Source organism: Choristoneura fumiferana, chromosome 30, assembly GCF_025370935.1.
Source record: "Choristoneura fumiferana chromosome 30, NRCan_CFum_1, whole genome shotgun sequence".
In the NCBI taxonomy this organism is placed as follows: domain Eukaryota; kingdom Metazoa; phylum Arthropoda; class Insecta; order Lepidoptera; family Tortricidae; genus Choristoneura; species Choristoneura fumiferana.
Window position 1 is genome coordinate 9,246,089 of NC_133501.1, and position 20,727 is coordinate 9,266,815.

The 20,727-nt window shown below is 38.1% G+C and overlaps 1 protein-coding gene across 1 annotated transcript; it reads right to left on the reverse strand.

Annotated features, from left to right (window-relative positions):
- On the reverse strand, positions 1-19,520 carry LOC141444835 (uncharacterized). The gene is made up of 15 exons (XM_074110546.1): positions 19,182-19,520; positions 18,338-18,515; positions 16,262-16,354; positions 15,469-15,507; positions 14,340-14,432; positions 12,770-12,904; positions 11,206-12,269; positions 10,488-10,595; positions 9,439-9,544; positions 7,992-8,093; positions 5,467-5,597; positions 5,039-5,113; positions 3,210-3,345; positions 2,527-2,636; positions 1-1,006 (listed from the first exon to the last, which is right to left on the reverse strand). The coding sequence occupies exons 1-15, from the start codon at positions 19,256-19,258 to the stop codon at positions 988-990; spliced, it is 2,466 nt and encodes an 821-aa protein (XP_073966647.1). The 5' UTR covers positions 19,259-19,520; the 3' UTR covers positions 1-987.
- Between the last annotated feature and the right edge of the window lie 1,207 nt (positions 19,521-20,727).

The following is a 20,727-nucleotide window of genomic DNA, read 5'->3' on the forward strand; positions in this document are numbered from 1 at the left end:
AGCGATGACCACGACCACTCTGTCAAGAGTGATACCGACGAAGAAGCCGTAGGGTTCCCAACGGAACTCTATTACTGAGACTCCGCTGTCTGTCTGTCCGTCTATCTGTCAAAGGGCTCTATCTCTTGAGCCGTAATAGCTAGGCACTTGAAATTTTCACAGATTATGTATTGCTGTAGCCACTATAACAAAAAATACTAAAAACAGAATAAAATAACTATTTAAGGGGGGCTTCCATACAACAAACGTTTTTTTTGCCGTTTTTGGCTCGTTATTAATAACGGCAACAAGACACTTGTAATATTCACAGAATATTTAGTTGTATAATCACTTTAAAAATAAATAATTATATTAAAATAAAATAAATATTTAAGGGGGCTCCCGTACAACAAACTTGTTTGTTTTTGCTAATGTCTAATGTTGTATAGATAATGGCACGGAACCCTTCGTGCGCGAGTTCGACTCGCACTTGCCCGATTTTTTTTAGCAAAAACTTACCTAATAACAGACAGCAGTAGAAGTAGATTTTTTTTAACTTATTTATTTAAGATATTTTCATAGCTTAGATAATAATTATGTACGACCAGCGAGCGAAAATCGCGAAGAATTACGGCGCTGAAAATGATCTAAACACTCCATTTATCTTGGCAATAAAGTCGTGTGTAGATGATTTTGAGCACCGTAAACTCTCATCCACTTCTGCTGCTGACTGTACATGAAATTGCCAGCAAAATCCACATCTAACATTAAATAATACTGATTATTTTATCATACACATATTATTTATTGTACATTAATATCAAAGTTTAGAAACATTGAATATAAGAAAAATTAAGTAGTCTGTTTTTAAAATATTTGAATAATACTATTTTCTGTAACATCATTCACAGAGTTACAAATAAAACCAGGTTACGTACCTATACCTAGTAACTATTTCCAAATAGTCGTATTTAAACTGTGGTATGATCGATCTGTAGTCTTCGTAATTTAGTGGGCAACGTTTGACCTGAAATAACAATGATCAATGACTGTTTATTTATGAAATTAAATGAAAAAAAAAATCGGCCAACCGGCCGTACAAATTATTAAAAATATTTTTATTATATGATGTAACTAAAAATTTACGCTTTTCGCAATTTTTCCTTTATCTGTGCTATAAGACGTTGCTTCATACCAAATTTCAAGATTCTGAGTTCACGGGAAGTACCCTGTAGGTTTTGATTCCCTTGCGAGTGTCGAAAACTTGCAGCATAAACGGCTGTATCTTTTGATTGCGTTGGCTTAGAAGTTTGATTGTTTCATAGGCCCAAGGGACAGTAGAACTGAGTATTTGATATGAATTTCAGCTTGATACCTCCACGGGTTCCTGAGAAAAAGGGTCTTGACAGACAGACAGACGGACAAAAAGTGATCCTATAAGGGTTCCGTTTTTTCCTTTTGAGGTACGGAACCCGAAAAAGTAAAAAAAATGAAAATTTATTTCGTATGAACTGAACCATCTTCAAAGTTAACAAAAACACCGTGTACCAAATAGGTACAGTCAACCAATTTGATTACTAGGCCACTGTAGAGGTAGAACCCTACCCAGTGGCGATCCTTACATAGAAGCCCAAAAGCCGGGCTTGCCTTATAAACCGAACAACGTCCAAACGAGAAAAAAAGTTCTAATAAAATCACTTTAATAATTTAGCGCGCTTTATTTTACGTAAAATACTAAGAATTGCGTAAGTAATCCGCGGCATGGCTAGTGGCGCTGATTGCGACCGGCGGCGGCGCGGCGAGTCTACACGGCGATAGTGGCGTACATTGTAAATAGCATGACATCTCGCTCGCTCTCGTGGGCTTTTACGGGGCTTCCAAACGCTCTCTTCATACTTAGGAAAACGTTAGTTTTGCAAATATCTATGTATAGCTGCATATGTAGCACTTTCTTTGCAATTTTGAATCTGGCTTACGGTGTGAAGTTTGTTGCGTTTGGTTTGGAACGCGAGTGCGCGGGCGAGATGAATAACTTGTAACTAACTTCATGATTGTTTATTTCGAACCGTGGGCCGTAGCGTGGCGTTGTGATTTGATGCAATCATTTCAAAAAATAAAAAAGTGCTTAGGTATTCTGGTTTTAGTGCGGTGTAAAGTGCAGTGCCTGTGGGAGAGAATGAGTTCGGAAACGGACCAAATTGTCCCTCCTGTGGACTCCAAGTGTACCTATGTCTGCTTTCTGCGCGCTTTGGTAAGCTCGTCCAAACTGAACATTGAAGTTTACGGCAACAAGATGGATGTAGGTACATTAAATTATAAAAAAATACTAAAACATATCTCTCGGCTTGCCATAGTCTGATACGCCACTGACCCTACCATAGTAGATAAACTTGATTTGTTTATACCAACGCTTATTGGATGACTTAAAATGTCACAGTGACAAGGTTCTACCGTGGCCTAGGAATCAAATTGTTTGATTGTATCTACTTGGTGCCCCCCTCCCTAACTACGGCCTTTTGTATGAAACGTGGAATAAGGTGGACTTACGGTGAATCCTCTGGGCGGTGTTGCGAGGACATCTTAAGGTGTCTGGTGTAAGCCTCTTCTGATACGAAGCGCAGCTCGCACACGTCGCAATGCGGGCCAAGCAATGGAATCTGGGAAAAAAATATAATGTACATAATATATGGTTTAAATAGATAAACTACAAACAATACGGTATTTGACAACTCCTTAATTTGCAATATCTTAATATTATTTTGAAAATATAGATATACAGTTATTGTTTAGCGAAGTGAAAATTTAAATCGGTTGAAAATTGGATTTATAGTGATTTTTTGAAAAATCTGTATACCTGTCTCTTTCTCAAACGCTTTTCTCTATGCAGCAAGTATGGCGGTACTGGCGTGTGACGTCACATGCCAGTATGTCTTTCTCTGTCTAATCTTGAATTTCAAACCTTTATAACTTTGTTATTTGTAAAGGTAGCTTAAAAAATATTTTTCTATTCGATAACAGGCATTGTGAATTTTTAATTTATAAAACATATACAAAAATAGTCAAATACCGTATTAAGTGCACCATCAGTGAACAATTTTAAAAATAGACTTGACAAACACAAAAAAAATCGGGCAAGTCCGAGTTAATTGATATGGATATGGACCTCCGCGAAGTAACGCCTGTTTCAATCACTTTAAAGTGGGTTTCTGTCTACTATAGCGCTTGCTTACCTGGTCAGCGTCCGCGTGCCGCTTGCACCGATGCACAGCCAACCCCTTGCGACTGACGAACGTGAATCCGCATATTGCGCACGCAAACGCGTGTACGTGCCGAGTGCGGAGATGGCTTTTGTATGTCGACTCTTGACTGAAAGAGAAAACCTTCGATTAGAAAGAAAACTATGATCCCTTCTTTCGCAGATAGAAATTTCATAGAATTCGGTTTCGCAGAAAATGTTTAATATAATATTTGGTCATTCCATTTTTATTTCGAATTTTCGTTTCAACGACTATTTACTTGAATGAAACATATTTAATAAAAAAATAATGCAATAAGTTTTAAAATCTCTTTTTATTATTAAAAATAATAATAATTCTTTCTTTGCTTAGAATAATTAGATTACAAGGGATGATACCGATGAATCAGAAAACTTTACTCTTTACTTTAGTTGAAATATTAAATACTAGCTTGCAAATATTACATTAAGTACAGTTCGTCCGACAAAAATGTTTTAACATCATTACAATACCAACTTATTAAAATTGTAGAATCACTTTTTGACAAATATTGTTTGTTCGGTAAAATACGTTAGAATAGATAAGAAATCGCTACCAGAAAAGTAAGCTAGGTTAGATTAGATTAAAACAGAGACCCCGTCAGAAACCATTTGTTACTAGAATAAATAAATTATAACAAAAAATTTAACCGACTACAGAAAAACCATTAAAATAATTTTCTACCTGTTAAGTCGGTTCTATTTTTTGTTATATATATTTTTTTCACGCTTTTTGTGTAAATAATCAAAGATACAATAGTTTAATATCAACTGCGCGTCACTTTTTACGAAAGATTGCTTTTTCCGACGCAGAGACGTTCATTATTGAGGAGTCCTGGTGCTTCACCACCCGTGCCATTTCACCATATTATGCATTACGATTGCATTGCTTAGCAACTGTGTTAAAGTAATTGAACTCAACCCGAAAAATACTTGTTATTGAGTATCTCCGGTGGTTAACTGTGGTCTTCATCATCAGTTCCACTTCACCAAATGATGATTTTCAAAAGCAAATGCACGAGTTACTAAGTACTAAATATATCCATATTGCCATAGGTGTCCCTACATTATTTGAAGACTTCCCTTGATTTCCTTAGGATCCAATCATCAGACCTGATTTGGTGCTTATGGGACCTAATTGAAGGCATTATAGACGAACGCAAAAAAAAACATTTTCAAATCGGTTCATAAATGATGGAGTTCGGAGGTAACAAACATAAAAAATACAACCGAATTGATAACCTCCACCTTTTCTGCTGCCAACTGCGACCAAACCAGAAAACGAATTTAATGTTTTTGTTGGTAATAAGTTTTATACTAACTAAATATTATGAGAATAAAGATTTCATTTCTTTTTCTATTATACAACAAGAGCATAAAACGAGCCATTTTACCCGAGGCGTTCTTATTGTTGACTTACTATGTACCTTTTATTTTTCATGAATTACTATATAATTATATTTTTTTAGTTTTGTTGATTAATTTTTATTATTATATAATTTAAAAAATATGTAGAAACTTTCGTTTGTGGTTGCTGACACCTGAATACCTTGGTCTTAGACGATGATTTTACTTTATGCACTAGAACATAAAAAAACATTTTATGTCGCCTAGATCAAGCATAAACACGAACTTTACGAGCATGAGAAGTGAAAATTAATTTGACGGATAAATGTGACGCCGTCTCTGTTTGTTTTGTTCGAATAGACAGAGACGGCATCACATGTGTCCGTCAGTTACAATTAATCAATGGATGAAACAGCCCCTGATTGTTATTAGACTTACTCAAATTGACTAGGGCAGTGCGGACATTGGTATATGGTCCCGGCATGCCATTTCTCATGACTCCTTGCTACGCTCCTGAAAAAAATAGGGAAATGATTTCTTCTTAAAAAAATTTTTTTAAGACAAGCTTTTCTGACTGACTGTACTTGCACTGTCATCTAAAGTAAATTTTCATACCATTAACTGTAAGGAGCTCCGTCCTGTGGAGACGATCCTGTCCGCACTACCAGGATGTCAATGCCAGATCATTATATGTCACCACATTTGCATTAAGTGTCCCAAAATTTTAAGTATTTGCAAACCATTAAGTACTATAGTTGTACAGATCAAATAAAAAGGCGAGTGGCGTGAGTTACGATGTGAGCGTAGCGATATGTTATACAGCTGTTACATAAAATAGTATTAAATATGATTTCCCTTTTAGTGACCTGTTCATGGTGACGAAGCCGCAGTCGTTGCAGCTGATCCGCACGCTGTGGTGTCCGTGCATGTGTGTGCGCACGGCGCGAGTGCTCTTCTGGCGCGCCTTGCACACCGTGCACTCAAATGCGCCGTTGGACTGTACAACAAAACTTTGCTATGTAATGTTTATGTTGTGTTCCATGAAACAGGCTTCAAAATTTACTGTTGCAGGCCTGCAAGACAACAGTCTTTTGTTTCAATGCAAAATGTCAAATATCCACGATAAAGGCACACGACACACATCCACGACTTGAAATTAATAATCTGAATTTCTATGGTTCTTTTATTAGTTACTGAATAAATTCACAGGACCATGAATATTTTATATGTAAATATATAAAAATTATATAATAAAAATATAATTTACATAATAAAGTATTAATGTAGCTGATTAAATGGGCTGCAGTTCGTGTATAATGGCCCTAAAAGCCGAACAGCAAACACGAAAAAAAAAGTTTTGGCGGGAAAATTGACAAGTGTCATTTTTTTTTTGATTGACTGGACTTGGGCTTTAGCCATTTTGCAAGTAAGTTCCATTGTCATTTCAAAAGTTTCATTTAGAAACGTGATTTTTTATTGTTGCAGTCCGTTATATAAATAAAAAATAAATAAATATCATGGGACACTTGACACCAATTGACCTAGTCCCAAACTAAGCAAAGCTTGTACTATGGATACTAGGCAACGGATAAACATACTTATATAGATAAATACATACTTAAATACATATTAAACATCCAAGACCCGAGAACAAACATTTGTGTTATTCACACAAATATCTGCCCCGGCCGGGATTCGAACCCAGGACCTCAAGCTTCGTAGTCAGGTTCTCTAACCACTTAGCCATCCGGTCGACACACATGTTTTATAGCAATTTAATTTTCTTGGGATTATTTTAACGTTTTAAAATCATGTTACAATGAAATAAACACTTATATAGATAGTAGTTATAATTTGAGTCTGGTACAATTTTAGTTGTCTTACGAATAAAGCCTTCATTTCTAGGAGTTTTTATTTCTTTTAGTGCATGTTTAAGAAAAGCACTATACAAGCCTCGGCGTGAAAGAACATGCCAGCCTCGAATACCTATCCGGCCGAGCGAAGCCTGCAAGCCTTTCTTTCCCAGCCTCTGCAGTAATATACTATTGCTCGCAGCTTATGCCTGAGCCCATTGCCACCTTTTTTTTTTATTCGACTGGATGGCAAACGAGCAAGTGGGTCTCCTGATGGTAAGAGATAACCACCGCCCATAAACACCTGCCACACCAGGGGTATTGCAGATGCGTTGCCAACCTAGAGGCCTAAGATGGGATACCTCAAGTGCCAGTAATTTCACCGGCTGTCTTACTCTCCACGCCGAAACACAATAGTGCAAGCACTGCTGCTTCACGGCAAGATTACCGAGCAAGATGGTGGTAGCAATCCGGGCGGACCTTGCACAACTGCTGTTGTTTTTTTTTACTGTATAGTCTTATTTTATGTGGCAATAAATGGTTTTATTAATATTATTATTTAAGTAGTACAATAGAGAAATAAATAAATAGTCAAGTTGTGAACGCTTAATGTATTGTGTATGTGTGTTATGCGCACCGTTTGTGTCGCATGTCCTCCACACCGCTGCTTAAACAGACGTTGCAGAATCGCAGTGACGTGCCGTAAACGTCACGACTTTTGGTAGAGAGCATGTGGTAAAGTCTTGCAGCCTTATTCATAAAAAGTTAGAGCCTCCTTGAAGGCCCGATGCTAAAAAACGTGATTCATAAACGTCTGTTAGCGCTAATCAGTCGATCAAGGCTCTGCTAAAGTTAGAGGACCGTAGACCCTCCTTTATCTCCCTGCTAAGTCACAAAATGGCCGCCACAAGTTTGAACAGCTGACTTTGACAAGAGCAAAATACCATACCGAAGATATTTTTAGTGAAGGGTGAAGTTACGCAAAGATTAAAAAAAAACCAGGAAAAATTATTTTCAGGAATTTGTATTTAAAAATCCTCTAAAATTACTGCTACTTTACTAACAATAAATATGAGAAAAATAAATTTGGATGATTATCATAATTACGGCTTTTTGCACTTAAACATAAACATGCGGATCGGAAATGGCGGGAAAACAAACATCTCGCTTTTTTCCTGCTAATTTGCTGTCACTGCTGTCAATTTTTTTTTTATTATCGATGAGGCCATTTTTGTCTTTGATTTGTCAAGATGGCCAACATAACGCGTCTAATCCGTCTATCAGCAGCTCAACAACTAGCAGACTGCTAGCAAGCGTTTATGAATCATACTTCTTGACAACCGTCTAACAAGCTTCATCAGTCTGCTAAGTAACAGACCGATCAAACCTCAATTAAGGATTTTTTATGAATAAGGCTGTTGACGTTTACGGCACGTCATTGCGATTCGGCACCGTCGCCGTTTTTTAAGCAGCGGTGTGGTCGCGGGTGTGGTCTAACACCTTGCATAGGCTGGGATGACAACAGTAGCGCCACCTACCGCGTCGTGCCGCAACATATGCGTGTCGTAAGCCCGCCGTGCTTGGAAACTCCGGAAGCACAAGTAGCACTTGAAACGGGCGCGTTTGAACCGGAACGTGTCCTGGAATCATAATAGTATATTATACAGCAGTAAGACTTAGCTGCCGACAGGACAAGTTGGGAATCCAAGGGAGAGGCCTTTGCCCAGCTGTGGGCCGTAGACAATTGTATAAGAGTGTTGAAAAAAGGCGAGTGGCGTGGGTTACGATGTGAGCGTAGCGAGCCACCAGTGAAGAAGTTCAATAGTGTACAGATTTGGTTTTCCATCGGGAAAAGTAGGATCTCATTCGGGGTAAGACGACACCCGAGTGTCTATCAATTATTCATGTAACATTTTCATATCCATTGATCATCATATAAGCCGCAGGAGGTTCTCTGTTGGACATAGACCTCCCCCATGGACCTCCAGTTGCTTCGATTGGAAGCGGTCTGCATCCACCTTGAAAATATCCATTAATTAGGAACTTTATTATTTAGTCCGTGGTGGCCTAGCGGTTAGACCTATGACCTGTCAAGCAGAGGTTCGTGGGTTCAAACCCCGGCTCGCACCTCTGAGTTTTTCGAAATTAATGTGCGAAATTACATTCGAAATTTACCACGAGCTTTGCGGTGAAGGAAAACATCGGGAGGAAATCTGCACAAACCTGCGAAGCAATTCAATGGTGTGTGTGTAGTTCCCAATTCGCACTGGGCCCGCGTGGGAACTACGTCCCAAGCCCTCTCATTCTGAGAGGAGACCTGTGCCCAGCAGTGGGACGTATATAGACTGGGATGATGATGATTATTTAGGGGCTGTTTCAGCACTCATTGATTAGTGTCAACTGACGGTTAAATGTGATGCCGTCTCTATTTGTTTTGTTCGAATAGACGGAGACGGCATCACATTTAACCGTCAGTTAACACGGACCAATCAACTTTTTTACCGACACTAATCGGTCCGCGACAATATTCAAACAATTGCAGATTTTTGTAAGTAAACATGTTTTTCTGTGATTTAATAGATGGTGTACATGAATACAAGCCATCCTACGTAAGTTCAACCTATTAAACCGTGAAATATCTTGTTGGAAGTACGATTTTCTGGTAACGCCAGAGACAATTTTGGTAACGCAGGAGACGCCCAAAATGTCGGTAAAATAGTTGATTATCAATGGATGGTGAAACAGCCCCTTAGTGTCAAATATGTCAAAATAAAAATGCCAGTCAGTACTGAAACTAATGGATCCCTCCATACCATAAGGACACCCACTTGCTCGTTTGCCATCCAGTGGAATAAAAAAAAATACAATAAATAGGTACGAACTTTTCCGATAAAATACAAGTATGATATAAAACCGTTATGAAGTTCCCGGAGACCATTGTGCCCATCAGTAAGAATATGGACTGAAAGGGTATTAGGTACCTACCTGTCTCTTGAAGATATCTGCAATTTGTTCAGCCTCTGATACGGGGGTTAGTGTGAACAGAGACTGGTTCAACTTTTCGTATGCCCGTAAATGACTGGTGTTGCCGCTGAAAAATAATTAAAATAAAGCAACATTTTATATGTATAAAATTAGATTTTACCCGCGGCTTCGCACGCGTAAACTATTCGATCTGGTAGTTACAATTCAAATTCCGGGATTTTACAAAATTCTTCATTAAGGTTGTGTTAAGAACAGTTTAAATTGAAAATACAAACTGAAATATAGATGCACAGAAAAACCAGAAAAATGAGACCAGCACTGGGCATCGAACCCAGGTCCTCGGTATTCCGTACCGCGTACTATACCGCTACACCACTACTACTGGGATGACCGTAAAAGTAAAAATTTGGAATTGAAATAAAAAATACAAAAAGATTCCAAAAAACCAATCTTAAGAACAGCTGTCCAAAATTTCAAGTTCGTATCCCTATCCTGTGGGAATATCGGAATGAAAAGTATCCTATGGTCTAATCCAGGTCATAAACTAACTTTTTGCCAAATTTCATCCAAATCCGTCCAGCCGTTCCAGCGTGAAGAAGTAACAAACATACTCACTCACAAACTTTAAATTCGCATTTATAATATTGTATATTGTGTTGTATTGTGTTGTTGTATTCTGACCAATCGACTATTTTACCGACACTAATCTGTCCGCGGACATTTTTCAAACATTTGAAGATTTTGTAAGTAAATGTTTTTTCTGTAATTTAATTGATGGTGTACATGAATAACATGCCATCCGACGTAAGTTTAAGCTATTAACAATGAAATATCTTGTTGGAAGTACGATTTTTTGGTAACACCAGAGACAATTTTGATAACGCAGGAGACGCCAAAGTGTCGGTAAAATAGTTGATTGGCCCTTCTGTGTGTTGATATTGTATTGTAAAACTCTTTATTGTACATAAAAACATATGAAAATAAAAGAACACAGGATAATAAGATAATTAGTAACATAGGATTAACTCGATTACTAGAAAACGTCTTACGTGAGCACATCTGGTTTATAAGACTTAGGTTCCATCCTCTGAGCAGCGGTCTCCTGCGTGTTTTTTTCACGAGGAGAGTTACTCTCTGTTCTCCTTTGGGTGCCCCAGCTGAAACAATATAATATAATAGTAGTTTATGTAACTGTGACATAACGAGAACTGAATACTGGTGTGGGTTTATTATAATTTCATAATAATATCACATGGGTTCTTAAGGCTGTGTTTCCACCAAAGATGTGCGAGGATGTGTTTTTCATGAACCAATGAGGGCTATCGCGTATGAATTCGCCGCTAGAGGCGCTAGTGTAGCGTGAGGTCTACGAAATGTCAAATCTCATAGTTTTTGGGTGAGCTACGCGGATTTATTTATATTTAGAATAATTTTGTGAATATTTTGCATTACCAGAAATTAATTTAATTATGGCAATTATGCGTTACGGAGCAATGAATATCTGTGTTTTGAGACAGTTTTGTCTTTTGGAAACCTTTGTCTTCCCTTTTTGCGAATAAAACGGGACTACGCAACACTGTGGCATGCTCGATATTTTTATGGTACGGTTTTAAGGTATTAAATATGATTTAAATGTAAATTTTGTTTTCACGCCCGTAATAACAAACTAACCACTATACTTCAGGTATGACCTTTACAGTGGCGCCAACTGGTGAGCGCGAAAACGGTAGCCCTCATTAGCGTCTCTGAGTACAACATTAAACTTACCCTTGCTCAATTTTCACAGTCGCCTCATCCCCAAACCGATCATTCAACTCCTGCAATCTCTCATCACCATCACCATCATTATTATAAATATCGATCAATTCATCTATCGACATTCCGCCATCACTAGCACCCACATATTCAGACTTTATTACTGTTTCTAGTGTCACATTATCTAGTAAATTAGTGTCATTACCAGCATCTATTACAAGAATGTCAGATTCGTCCGAATCGTATTTGTGAACGTCATCTTTGACATTTGAATCAACGTGATTTTTTTCAGAAATATGTGTGTTTTTTTCAGTGTATTCCGTTTTATTTGCGTCTAAGTTGTTATAAATGGGCAAGTCTTTGGTATCTAAGTCTTTGTAAATTGGATTAGGGTTTAAGTTTTTGTAAGTACCAGAGTCGCTATCTATATTTTTATAAGTAGCCAAATTCGAGCCATCAGTATTTGGGTCTGAATAATTGTAAGCGTCAATAAATTTCAGACTATCATAACCATCTAAGTTTTTGTAAGTTGGCATATACGAACCATCGTTTACATTATTGTAAGTATCGATGCTGTTTTGTACATTATTGTAAGTATCTAAGTTTGCGTCACAATTCGGATTCGAATTTTTGTAATCGTCAGTTAATCTCAAGCTGTAGTTATTTTCCAAGTTTCTATAATCTGTTAAAATGTCTTCTTTAGGGCTTTCATTTTTGTAGGCTTCCGTGAAACTTGTATCTTCACTATTGGGGTTTATATTATTGTAAGTGTCTGTATAACTGTCCTTATCAGTCACGCTTAATTTTGCATAATCACGTCTCTCGCAGAACTGCTTCATTTCATCTTCAGTTTCTATATTTCCATTTGTGTTTAATACGTTAGCTTTTTCAGTATATTTCTTTTTGGAATCAGATCTTAATAGTTTTATCAATTCGGTATCTTGTTGTCGGAATATTTTGTTGTTATTAATTGTCGTATAGGACAAGTACTGGTTTGGCGGAAAGTGTTTTTCTGTCAAATTTGACACTAGCTGATGGTAATTGCGATCTATTAGCTTTATGTCGTTGAGGGTTAGCTGAAAAGAAAAAAAAGATCAAGATTTTATTTTTAATGGCGCCATCTCATGATATGTCTAGGAATTTCGTGATCTGGCGGATTTTACTATCGGCCGCCGACATATATATTTTTAAATCTATTAAGGTTTCTTTATTGTTATTCATGTGGATTTGTTGCAAGTAGGGTAGCCATATTTACTTGAATTAAAACCCTCGAGCGGTTAGTATTCTTCATATGTATTTGTATGGGCATGCGCTCACTACATCAACTCCTTGCGTCACCGGATCGCCTCACTCGCGAGGCCACGCGCGGACGGCGAGTGGACCACTCGGTGACAGCCAGCCGTGACTACTAGGAAATTCGTGGACCACGCGAGGTCCACTCGTTGTCAACGCGGCGTCCACCCGTGGACCACCTGTCGGCAACGAGTGGACGCCGAAAGTCGAGGCGGTGGTGGTCGGGTGCCGGATGGCTCTAATGAGTTGTGACCTTAAGCCCTTAAGTAAGTAAAGAACTCACGAAACTCTGGTCGCTCCGCAACTCGTGTAACAAGCTGTGGGCAGCGAGGGCCTTCTTCTTGAAGGTAGCGGCCGCCCGCAGCCGCTGGCCGCACTCCCAGCACAGGTGCTGAGGCAGCTTGTCTTCCTTGTTCCACTGGGACCAAGATTGAAAACTATAATGACTTTTTCGATTGTCAGTTCAAATCCGTTCGTACCTGGGTCAATCAACTTGTTATTCTGTCCCGTAACTTAGGAGTCATCGGTGATACACTATGTTAGAAAAATGTTTGCAATGTATACTATAATAATATTTATCCGTTGCTTAGTACCCATAACACAAGCTTTGCTAAGCTTACTTTGGGACTGGGTCAATTGGTGTGAATTGTCCCGTGATATTTATTTATTTATTTATTTACTATAGCATGCCTATACTCCATTTATTTTAACATTTGAAACTTAACGGTTTAATTTGTATACGTATTAAATTAAACAACGAAACTATTTAAAATTGTGTTAACTTCTTTAATAAAAACATAATAAATACCGCTGATAAATGTACATGGAGGTATTTTTAGTATGTATGTATGTTAACTCTTTATTGTACAAAAGAAAAGAAACAAAATACATCTATAGTCCATTTGTATTCGAAATACCGAGAAAAGTGTGCTACAATTTGACCATTAATTCAAACCTAACTGCGCCTGATACTGAGGAAACTTGCGCAAACCAGCCAAGCAATGAGGGCTAAAAGACAGGAGAAATATCGCTAGATGGCGTTAGTATCGTGAGGTTTTTGACGTTACGGTCTGGCTTGCTTGCAATTCTCTAATAGCTGAATGAGCCAATGAGGGCTACCGTTTTCGCGCTCACCAGTTGGCGCCACTTTAGACAAAGATCCTACCTGAAGTATAACTAACCACTAGTTAGTTATTACGCGCGTGAAAACAAAATTTACATTTAAAACCGTACCATAAAAATATCGAGCATGCCACAGTGTTGCGTAGTCCCGTTTTGTTCGGAAAAAAGGGAGGACAAAGGTTTCCGAAAGACAAAACTGTCTCAAAACACAGACATTCATTGCCCCGTTACGCATATTTGCTATAATTAATTTCAGGTAATGCAAAATATTCACAAAATTATTCTAATTATTAAATAAACCCGCGTAGCTCACCCAAAAACATTGAAATTTGACGTTTTAGAGACCTCTGGCTACACTAGCGCCTCTAGCGGTGATAGCCCTCATTGGCTAATAACTAAATGAGCCAATTGCAAGCAAGACCGTAACGTCAAAAACCCTTACGATACTAACGCCATCTAGCGATATTTTCAATGGTTTATGCGAAGATTCCAATCCGTACTAGGTCCGCGTGGGAATTACGGCCCAAGCCCTCTCGTTCTGAGAGAAGTTCTGTGCCTTGCATTGGGACATGTATAGGCCGAGATGTGAAATAGTAGGCACTTAGGCACTGGATCAACGATTGATGGACTAGAGTTAAATTAACGGAACGGTTACTCAATAAAAACTAACTCGAATAAAATTACTTCGTTAATTAACGGATTAACGGTGTTATGCTCAACTCTGTCCGTACCTTTACACCCGTAACTTGCTTATAGTCATCCTCGTAGTTATCTTCCGTGACGCGCTTCATTCGCCCTTCGGTCATCAGGCAAACTCTGCAAACCTGAAACCCACAAAAGGTTCATTTATACATAACTCTACAATACCACTACTATTATAAAAAAAATAGTACATTATTGCCGAGATTGGGAAAAAGCAATTCGTGGATGAGTAGTTATACGATATCTATAAATTTATACGAATCCACGAGTTACCATTTCCGCTGAGGCATATTGCTTTTCTCCAATAATGCGAGGAAATAAAGAAAAAAAAATTAAAATATTAAATTGACTGCTTGGACACGGTTTTCTCACTTTTTTGGTTTTTGACACTTCTACTTTCCCGCGATACTTGTTTATTTTTTAAAGTACACGGTACGACTCATAATGCCATTTCATTAGAAATAATTTAATTTAAAAACAAATTACATTATATCAATTAAAAATATAAATTTAAATGCAATTAAACTTTTTATATCTAAATTAAAATTACAGTTTAAAGTGGTACTGAGAGCTTTTTACTTAATTCGACAATTTACTATATTATTATGGTATTTGAATTGTGCTTGAAGTCGAAATGTTAAAAAAAGAGTGAAACTGTATGAGAGATTTGCTCTTTACGAATATTTGGCTGTTTAGATTGACTACGATAGTAGGCACAACATAATATATTTTTTTAATTTGTGGCAGTCTATAAAGCGGCTCGTAGACGGGCCATATTTTCACTGCAGTTTGTGGCCGGCAACTATTGGTGTCCCTCTCTTACTCACATGTTAGACAGTCTAGGAGCCCCTTAAGAAAGAATTTCGTGTACTATATTTGCGACAGTTAGGCGGACATTTCCAAGCATATTGGAGATTTTTTTTTCCTATTTGGCCATGAACATAATTACGAGATTGACGAGGTATGTAGTTTCTAGTCTGTCAAAAATAATGTAAATGAAGAAAAATGTGGTGTAGATTATTAAAAGAGAACCTAGAGTATTTAGTAGAGTAGAATAACTAGAGTACGAGTATACCAACTAGATTACACATGTAATCTATATCTGTGGCCCATCATTCTCCGGTATCTATCCGTTGCATCTCTAATTCTAATACCTACCGTAGATTCCGAGGGTGGCCTTAGAATTTCAGGTATATCCTGAAACAAATGGAAAATATAATCCCACTAATGTACGATGTGATAAAAGCAATGCAGTAAGTGCGAAGGAGGGGTAATTACACAAAAGATCCCTACGGGTCGAAGTGTATCCGCAAGGACCCCTAACAATAAGATAAGATAAGATAAGATTCAACTAATATTATAAATGAGAAAGTTTGTGAGTCTGATTGTTTGTTACGTGTAAACCGCTGAACGGAGTCTGATGAAATTCGGTAGAGATAGTTTGAGTCCCGAGGAAGGACATAGGATAGTTTTATCTCGGAAAATAGCGTCGTTCCCGCGGGATAGCGACAAACGACTAGTGTACAATAAAGAGTTTGACAGTACAATGTTCAGTCGCAACCGAACCTTGCCAAAACGGAAACTTCGGTTGGATCATCATCATCATCCCAGCCTATATACGTCCGACTGCTGGGCACAGGCCTCTCAGAATGAGAGGACTTGGGCACTAGTTCGCACGCGGGCCCAGTGCGGATTGAGAACTTCACACACACCATTGAATTTCTTCACAGGTTTGCGCAGGTTTCCTCACGATGTTTTCCTTCACCGCAAAGCTCGTGGTAAATTTCAAATGTAATTCCGCACATGAATTTCGAAAAACTCAGAGGTGCGAGCCGGGGTTTGAACCCACGACCCTCTGCTTGAGAGGCGAAGGTCAAACCACTAGGCCACCACGGCTTTCGCGATTCGGTTCGATGCTAGTATTTAAACTGCACGTCCTTAAAACACTTACCACTATCATGTTAGTTTCGTCGTCTGATGACTCGAGGCCATCGTGCTGAGGCAGCATTGTCTTGGACCGCCGCAGGGTGGAAGCAGGTCCTAGCTGGATACAGACAAACAAACACTTTGCTAGCTTAAATACCGCTCGTTAAATAATATTGTAACGGATAACTCAGGTCTTAAATCGAGTTTAGCTTTTGCTTTTGTTTTGGGGCACATCCGGACCCCTTGTTTATCCAGCTCGGAATCATGGACTGAGTCTACCTCTCAAATTGTTGAAATCGGAGAGATAAACTCAGGGTACAAAGGTAGATAGAAATGCCCTAATATATGCCTTGTGCAAGATCCGCCCGGATTGCTACCACCATCTTGCTCGCTAATCCTGCCGTGAAGCAGCAGTGCTTGCACTGTTGTGTTTCGGCGTGGAGAGTAAGACAGCCGGTGAAATAACTGGCACTTGAGGTATTCCATCTTAGGCCTCTAGGTTGGCAACGCATCTGCAATACCCTGGTGTTGCAGTTGTCTATGGGCGGTGGTGATCTCTTACCATCAGGAGACCCACTTGCTCGTTTGCCATCCAGTCGAATAAAAAAAAATATATTATAAATGTGAAAGTTTTAAGTTGTTTGTTTGTTACTTCATCACGTCACATTATGTCAGCATGTCTCTAATTTTTCTCTCTTCTTCTATTTATGTTTTTACTGTGTCTTTTTTGTGATGTAGTGTGTGCTTTTTTATGTCAATAAATGTGTGTATTTATTTGTGACATTAATATCATTTTGCTTGTTGACTTAGAATGAGAGCTATCGTTTTTTGTCTCACTAGATGGCGCGCTGTTGCGCGAGGTTTTTAAGTATGGCTTTCAAAGTCTGTTATTACGGGCGTGAAAACAAAGTTTAGATTAAAATCATATTTAATACACCTTAAAACCGTACCATAAAAATATCGAGCATGCCACAGTGTTGCATAGTCCCTGTTTTGTTCAGAAAAAAGGGAGGACAAAGGTTTCCGAAAGACAAAACAGTCTCAAAACACAGACATTCATTGCCCCGGAACGCATATTTGCCATAATTAATTTATTCTAATTATAAATAAACCCGCGTAGCTCACCCAAAAACTATGAGATTTGACATTTCGGAGACCTCACGCTACACTAGCGCCTCTGGTGGCGAATTCATACGCGATAGCCCTCATTGTATGTATTTAATTTGGACCTATACTTAATTTAATTGTGATTTAGTATAGAAACATGGGACACATGATCAGGGATCCACAAGAGAAATGGAGCAAGATTGTCTCGGATTGGTACCCTAGAGACGGCAAGCGCTGCCGTGGACGTCAACAGACAAGATGGGAGGACGATTTAAAACTAACAGCTGGACACCAGTGGAGAAGGGTAGCACGCGACAGAACCGAATGGAAAAGGTTGGAGGAGGCCTATGCCAACAGGCACGCTGAACTACGAGACATTATTTAACCAGTTTTTTTTTATAAATTTATTATTATTATTTTCTCATGCTTGTGGTTCAGAATAAAGGGCTTTATTATTATTATATTATTATTTAGTATAGAAACAATAAAAAAAAAATGTGAGTGAGTTTGAGTTTAAACCACTGAACCGGTGAACCGTTCTCCATCCGCGTAGAATTCGGTTATCGCTACCTGCAGGAACTATGCTATTACTACTTATTATATTATACATGCAAAAGTGTGTGTGCGTGCGTGCGTGCGTGCGTGCGTGCGTGCGTGCGTGTGTGTGTGTGTGTGTGTGTGTGTGTGTGTGTGTTTGTAACTCCTTCATGCTAAACAGCTGCACGGATTTGGGTGAAATTTGGTATGTAGATAGCTGGAAATCTAGAATAACACATTAGGCTACTTTTCATCCCGATATTCCCAAAATGTGAAATTTTGGACAGTATAGTTCTTAACACAACCTTAATAAAGACCACGATTTAAATTTTGGGAATTCCCAGATAAATTTTGTAAAGTCCCAGAATTTCAATTGTAACTACCTGGTCGAATAGTTTGTGTGTGAAGCCGCGGGTAAGCTTTAGTACTGCATAAATCAACAGTGTTACCACCATACCAGCAGTAAATCCGGCACAGCATTCTTCGTCAGCCTGTGCCGTGTCTTGCACATGTACTTATGATGGTTGTGGAAGTGATCGGAGCACACAACTGCTGTCGCCGGCTTGAAGGAGTCCGCAACCACCGGGGCCAGGACGGACCACCACTGGCTCGCGAGGAGGGGGTCCCTGGGGTAGCTGAAAATTGTCCAAATAAAACAAATATAGCGAAAAGGGGGCAAAGAGATGGTTTATATACAATTTATAGTGTGATATTTTATTTATGAGGGACCATTTATAGAAATAGAAATAGAAAATGTTTATTTGCATTTCGCAAATTACATAAACACAAAATATACAAGTACATAGTAAAAAGTATTTATTAACCCCCTTTTCGCTATATTTGTTTTATTTGGACAATTTCCATACAATGCTTGAGCACATAAATTACTGATTACTGATTAGTAAACTTGCAATATTTGAAAATCTTTGTATGACTTACAAATAAAAGTTTTTTCTTTCTTGATTTGCAAACCCTATTTTATGCCAGATTTTAGATCACATATTTTTTGTGCAACATGAGCACCCATTGAATAATTTGTACACTTCGATAAGCTATAGAAATTATGCAACCCCAGCTTATTATATTTTCATCATCATCCAGGAATGTCTGTCCCACTGCTGGGCACAGGTCTTCTCTCAGAATGAGAGGGCTTGGCCGTAGTTCCCACGCGGGCCCAGTGCTGATTGGGAACTTCACACACACACACACCATTAAATTACTTCGCCGATGTTTTTCTTTACGATGTTTTCCTCCACCGTAAAGCCCGTGGTAAATTTAAAAGCAGTTTTAAATATACTCACTGAAAGAAAGATACTCCGTCTCTTATCCTAAAATTATTTGACGAATTCCTGCAGCTCCACACAGCACATTTTGGCATGATTACTAATAATCATTTATGTAATTTTTCCAAAAATATTTATTTTTAAAATACGTTTAAAAAAGAATATAAAAAAGACGCGGAATAACCAGTTTAAAATCCACTTGGCAAGCGAACGGCAGCGTGCTTCAGTTCAAAGTTTGTAAACTACACAGATCAAGTCTTGGTCAACAAAATGCATACAATTTAACATGCAATTCCATACATTGTTTCGAAGAAAATGCACTTTTCCGAAAATTGAAAAATCAATATTTATCTATGAAGTTTGACAGACCACTGAAGCTGTTTGAGGCACTGGTTTGAACGTTAGATATTTTTTTCAAAGAGCTAGATGCAGCTGTTTGTCCGGGATTCCCACGGATTCTGTTCTGTGGGATTCCCGGTTTTGATACAAAAGAAAATGTAAAAAATAATAGATATCGCAATTTCTCGTCATCGGTAAACGACTCCATAATTATCTAAGCAAAATAATAAATAACTACTAACTAAATTCTATGCAACTAAGTCTATGCTCAGGGAGCACTACCTGTCATCTTGCGTATGATTGTTATAGTTAGCTTATTTATGTGTTGTTATGGTATCTATCTACCTATCTATCTGTTTAGATTTGTTGTGTATGTGTATTGTATGTGTTAGTTTTATGTATTCTTGATACAGCTCTAATCTACTGTAAATTGCACCACCTGCTAAAATGTATTCCTTATTGTCCATTGTAAAGGTTGCCTGGAAGAGATCGCTCTGAAGCGATAAGGCCGCCTATTGCTTACCTTAGAAAATCTCTATGTATATACTTGTGTTCTCTGTACTGTTTACTGTATTGGTGTGCAATAAAGAGTTATTGTATTGTATTGTAAATTAAATAAAGACAAGCATCTGAACGAAATGTAATTAATTAATATGTACCTATGAATATTGTTTTAGTATCGTATTTTATCGGATAAGTTCAAATTTCCTTGCTTTCTCATTTAGCTTCAGTAATACGATACCAAAACATTATTCCAAACACTACATCAGTATCTTTATCATTTCATCTAGTTAGAGTAAAGGTAAACAAGACTATTGCTTAGGTATTGGTTTACACTTAGTGCCTTAAATGCATGTAAATGTTTGTAGTGGATCATTGTAATACTTACAGCAAAGTTTGAGCTCATAACTTTCATGGTACTGGGTTAAGTTCTCAAAATACATAGCAGGGTGAAAATCAGCAAGACATTTATTATTATTATTCCGGAGCCTAAGGCTTGGGCCAGTGTCAGTTCGATGACAGGGTTGCGGTTTATTCTGCAGAACGCCAACAGTTTGACAGGAGCAAGAACTCTTTTGAGAAAAATAAAATAAGTTCCTTTTCTGCCAACGCTGTGCAGGAGTCACGTCACACTACGACAAAGACAACATTGTTATTATTGGTTAGAACTATAGTCTTATGTTTTTAGAGGATATAAAATCGCACAGAATGACAATAAGGAGAA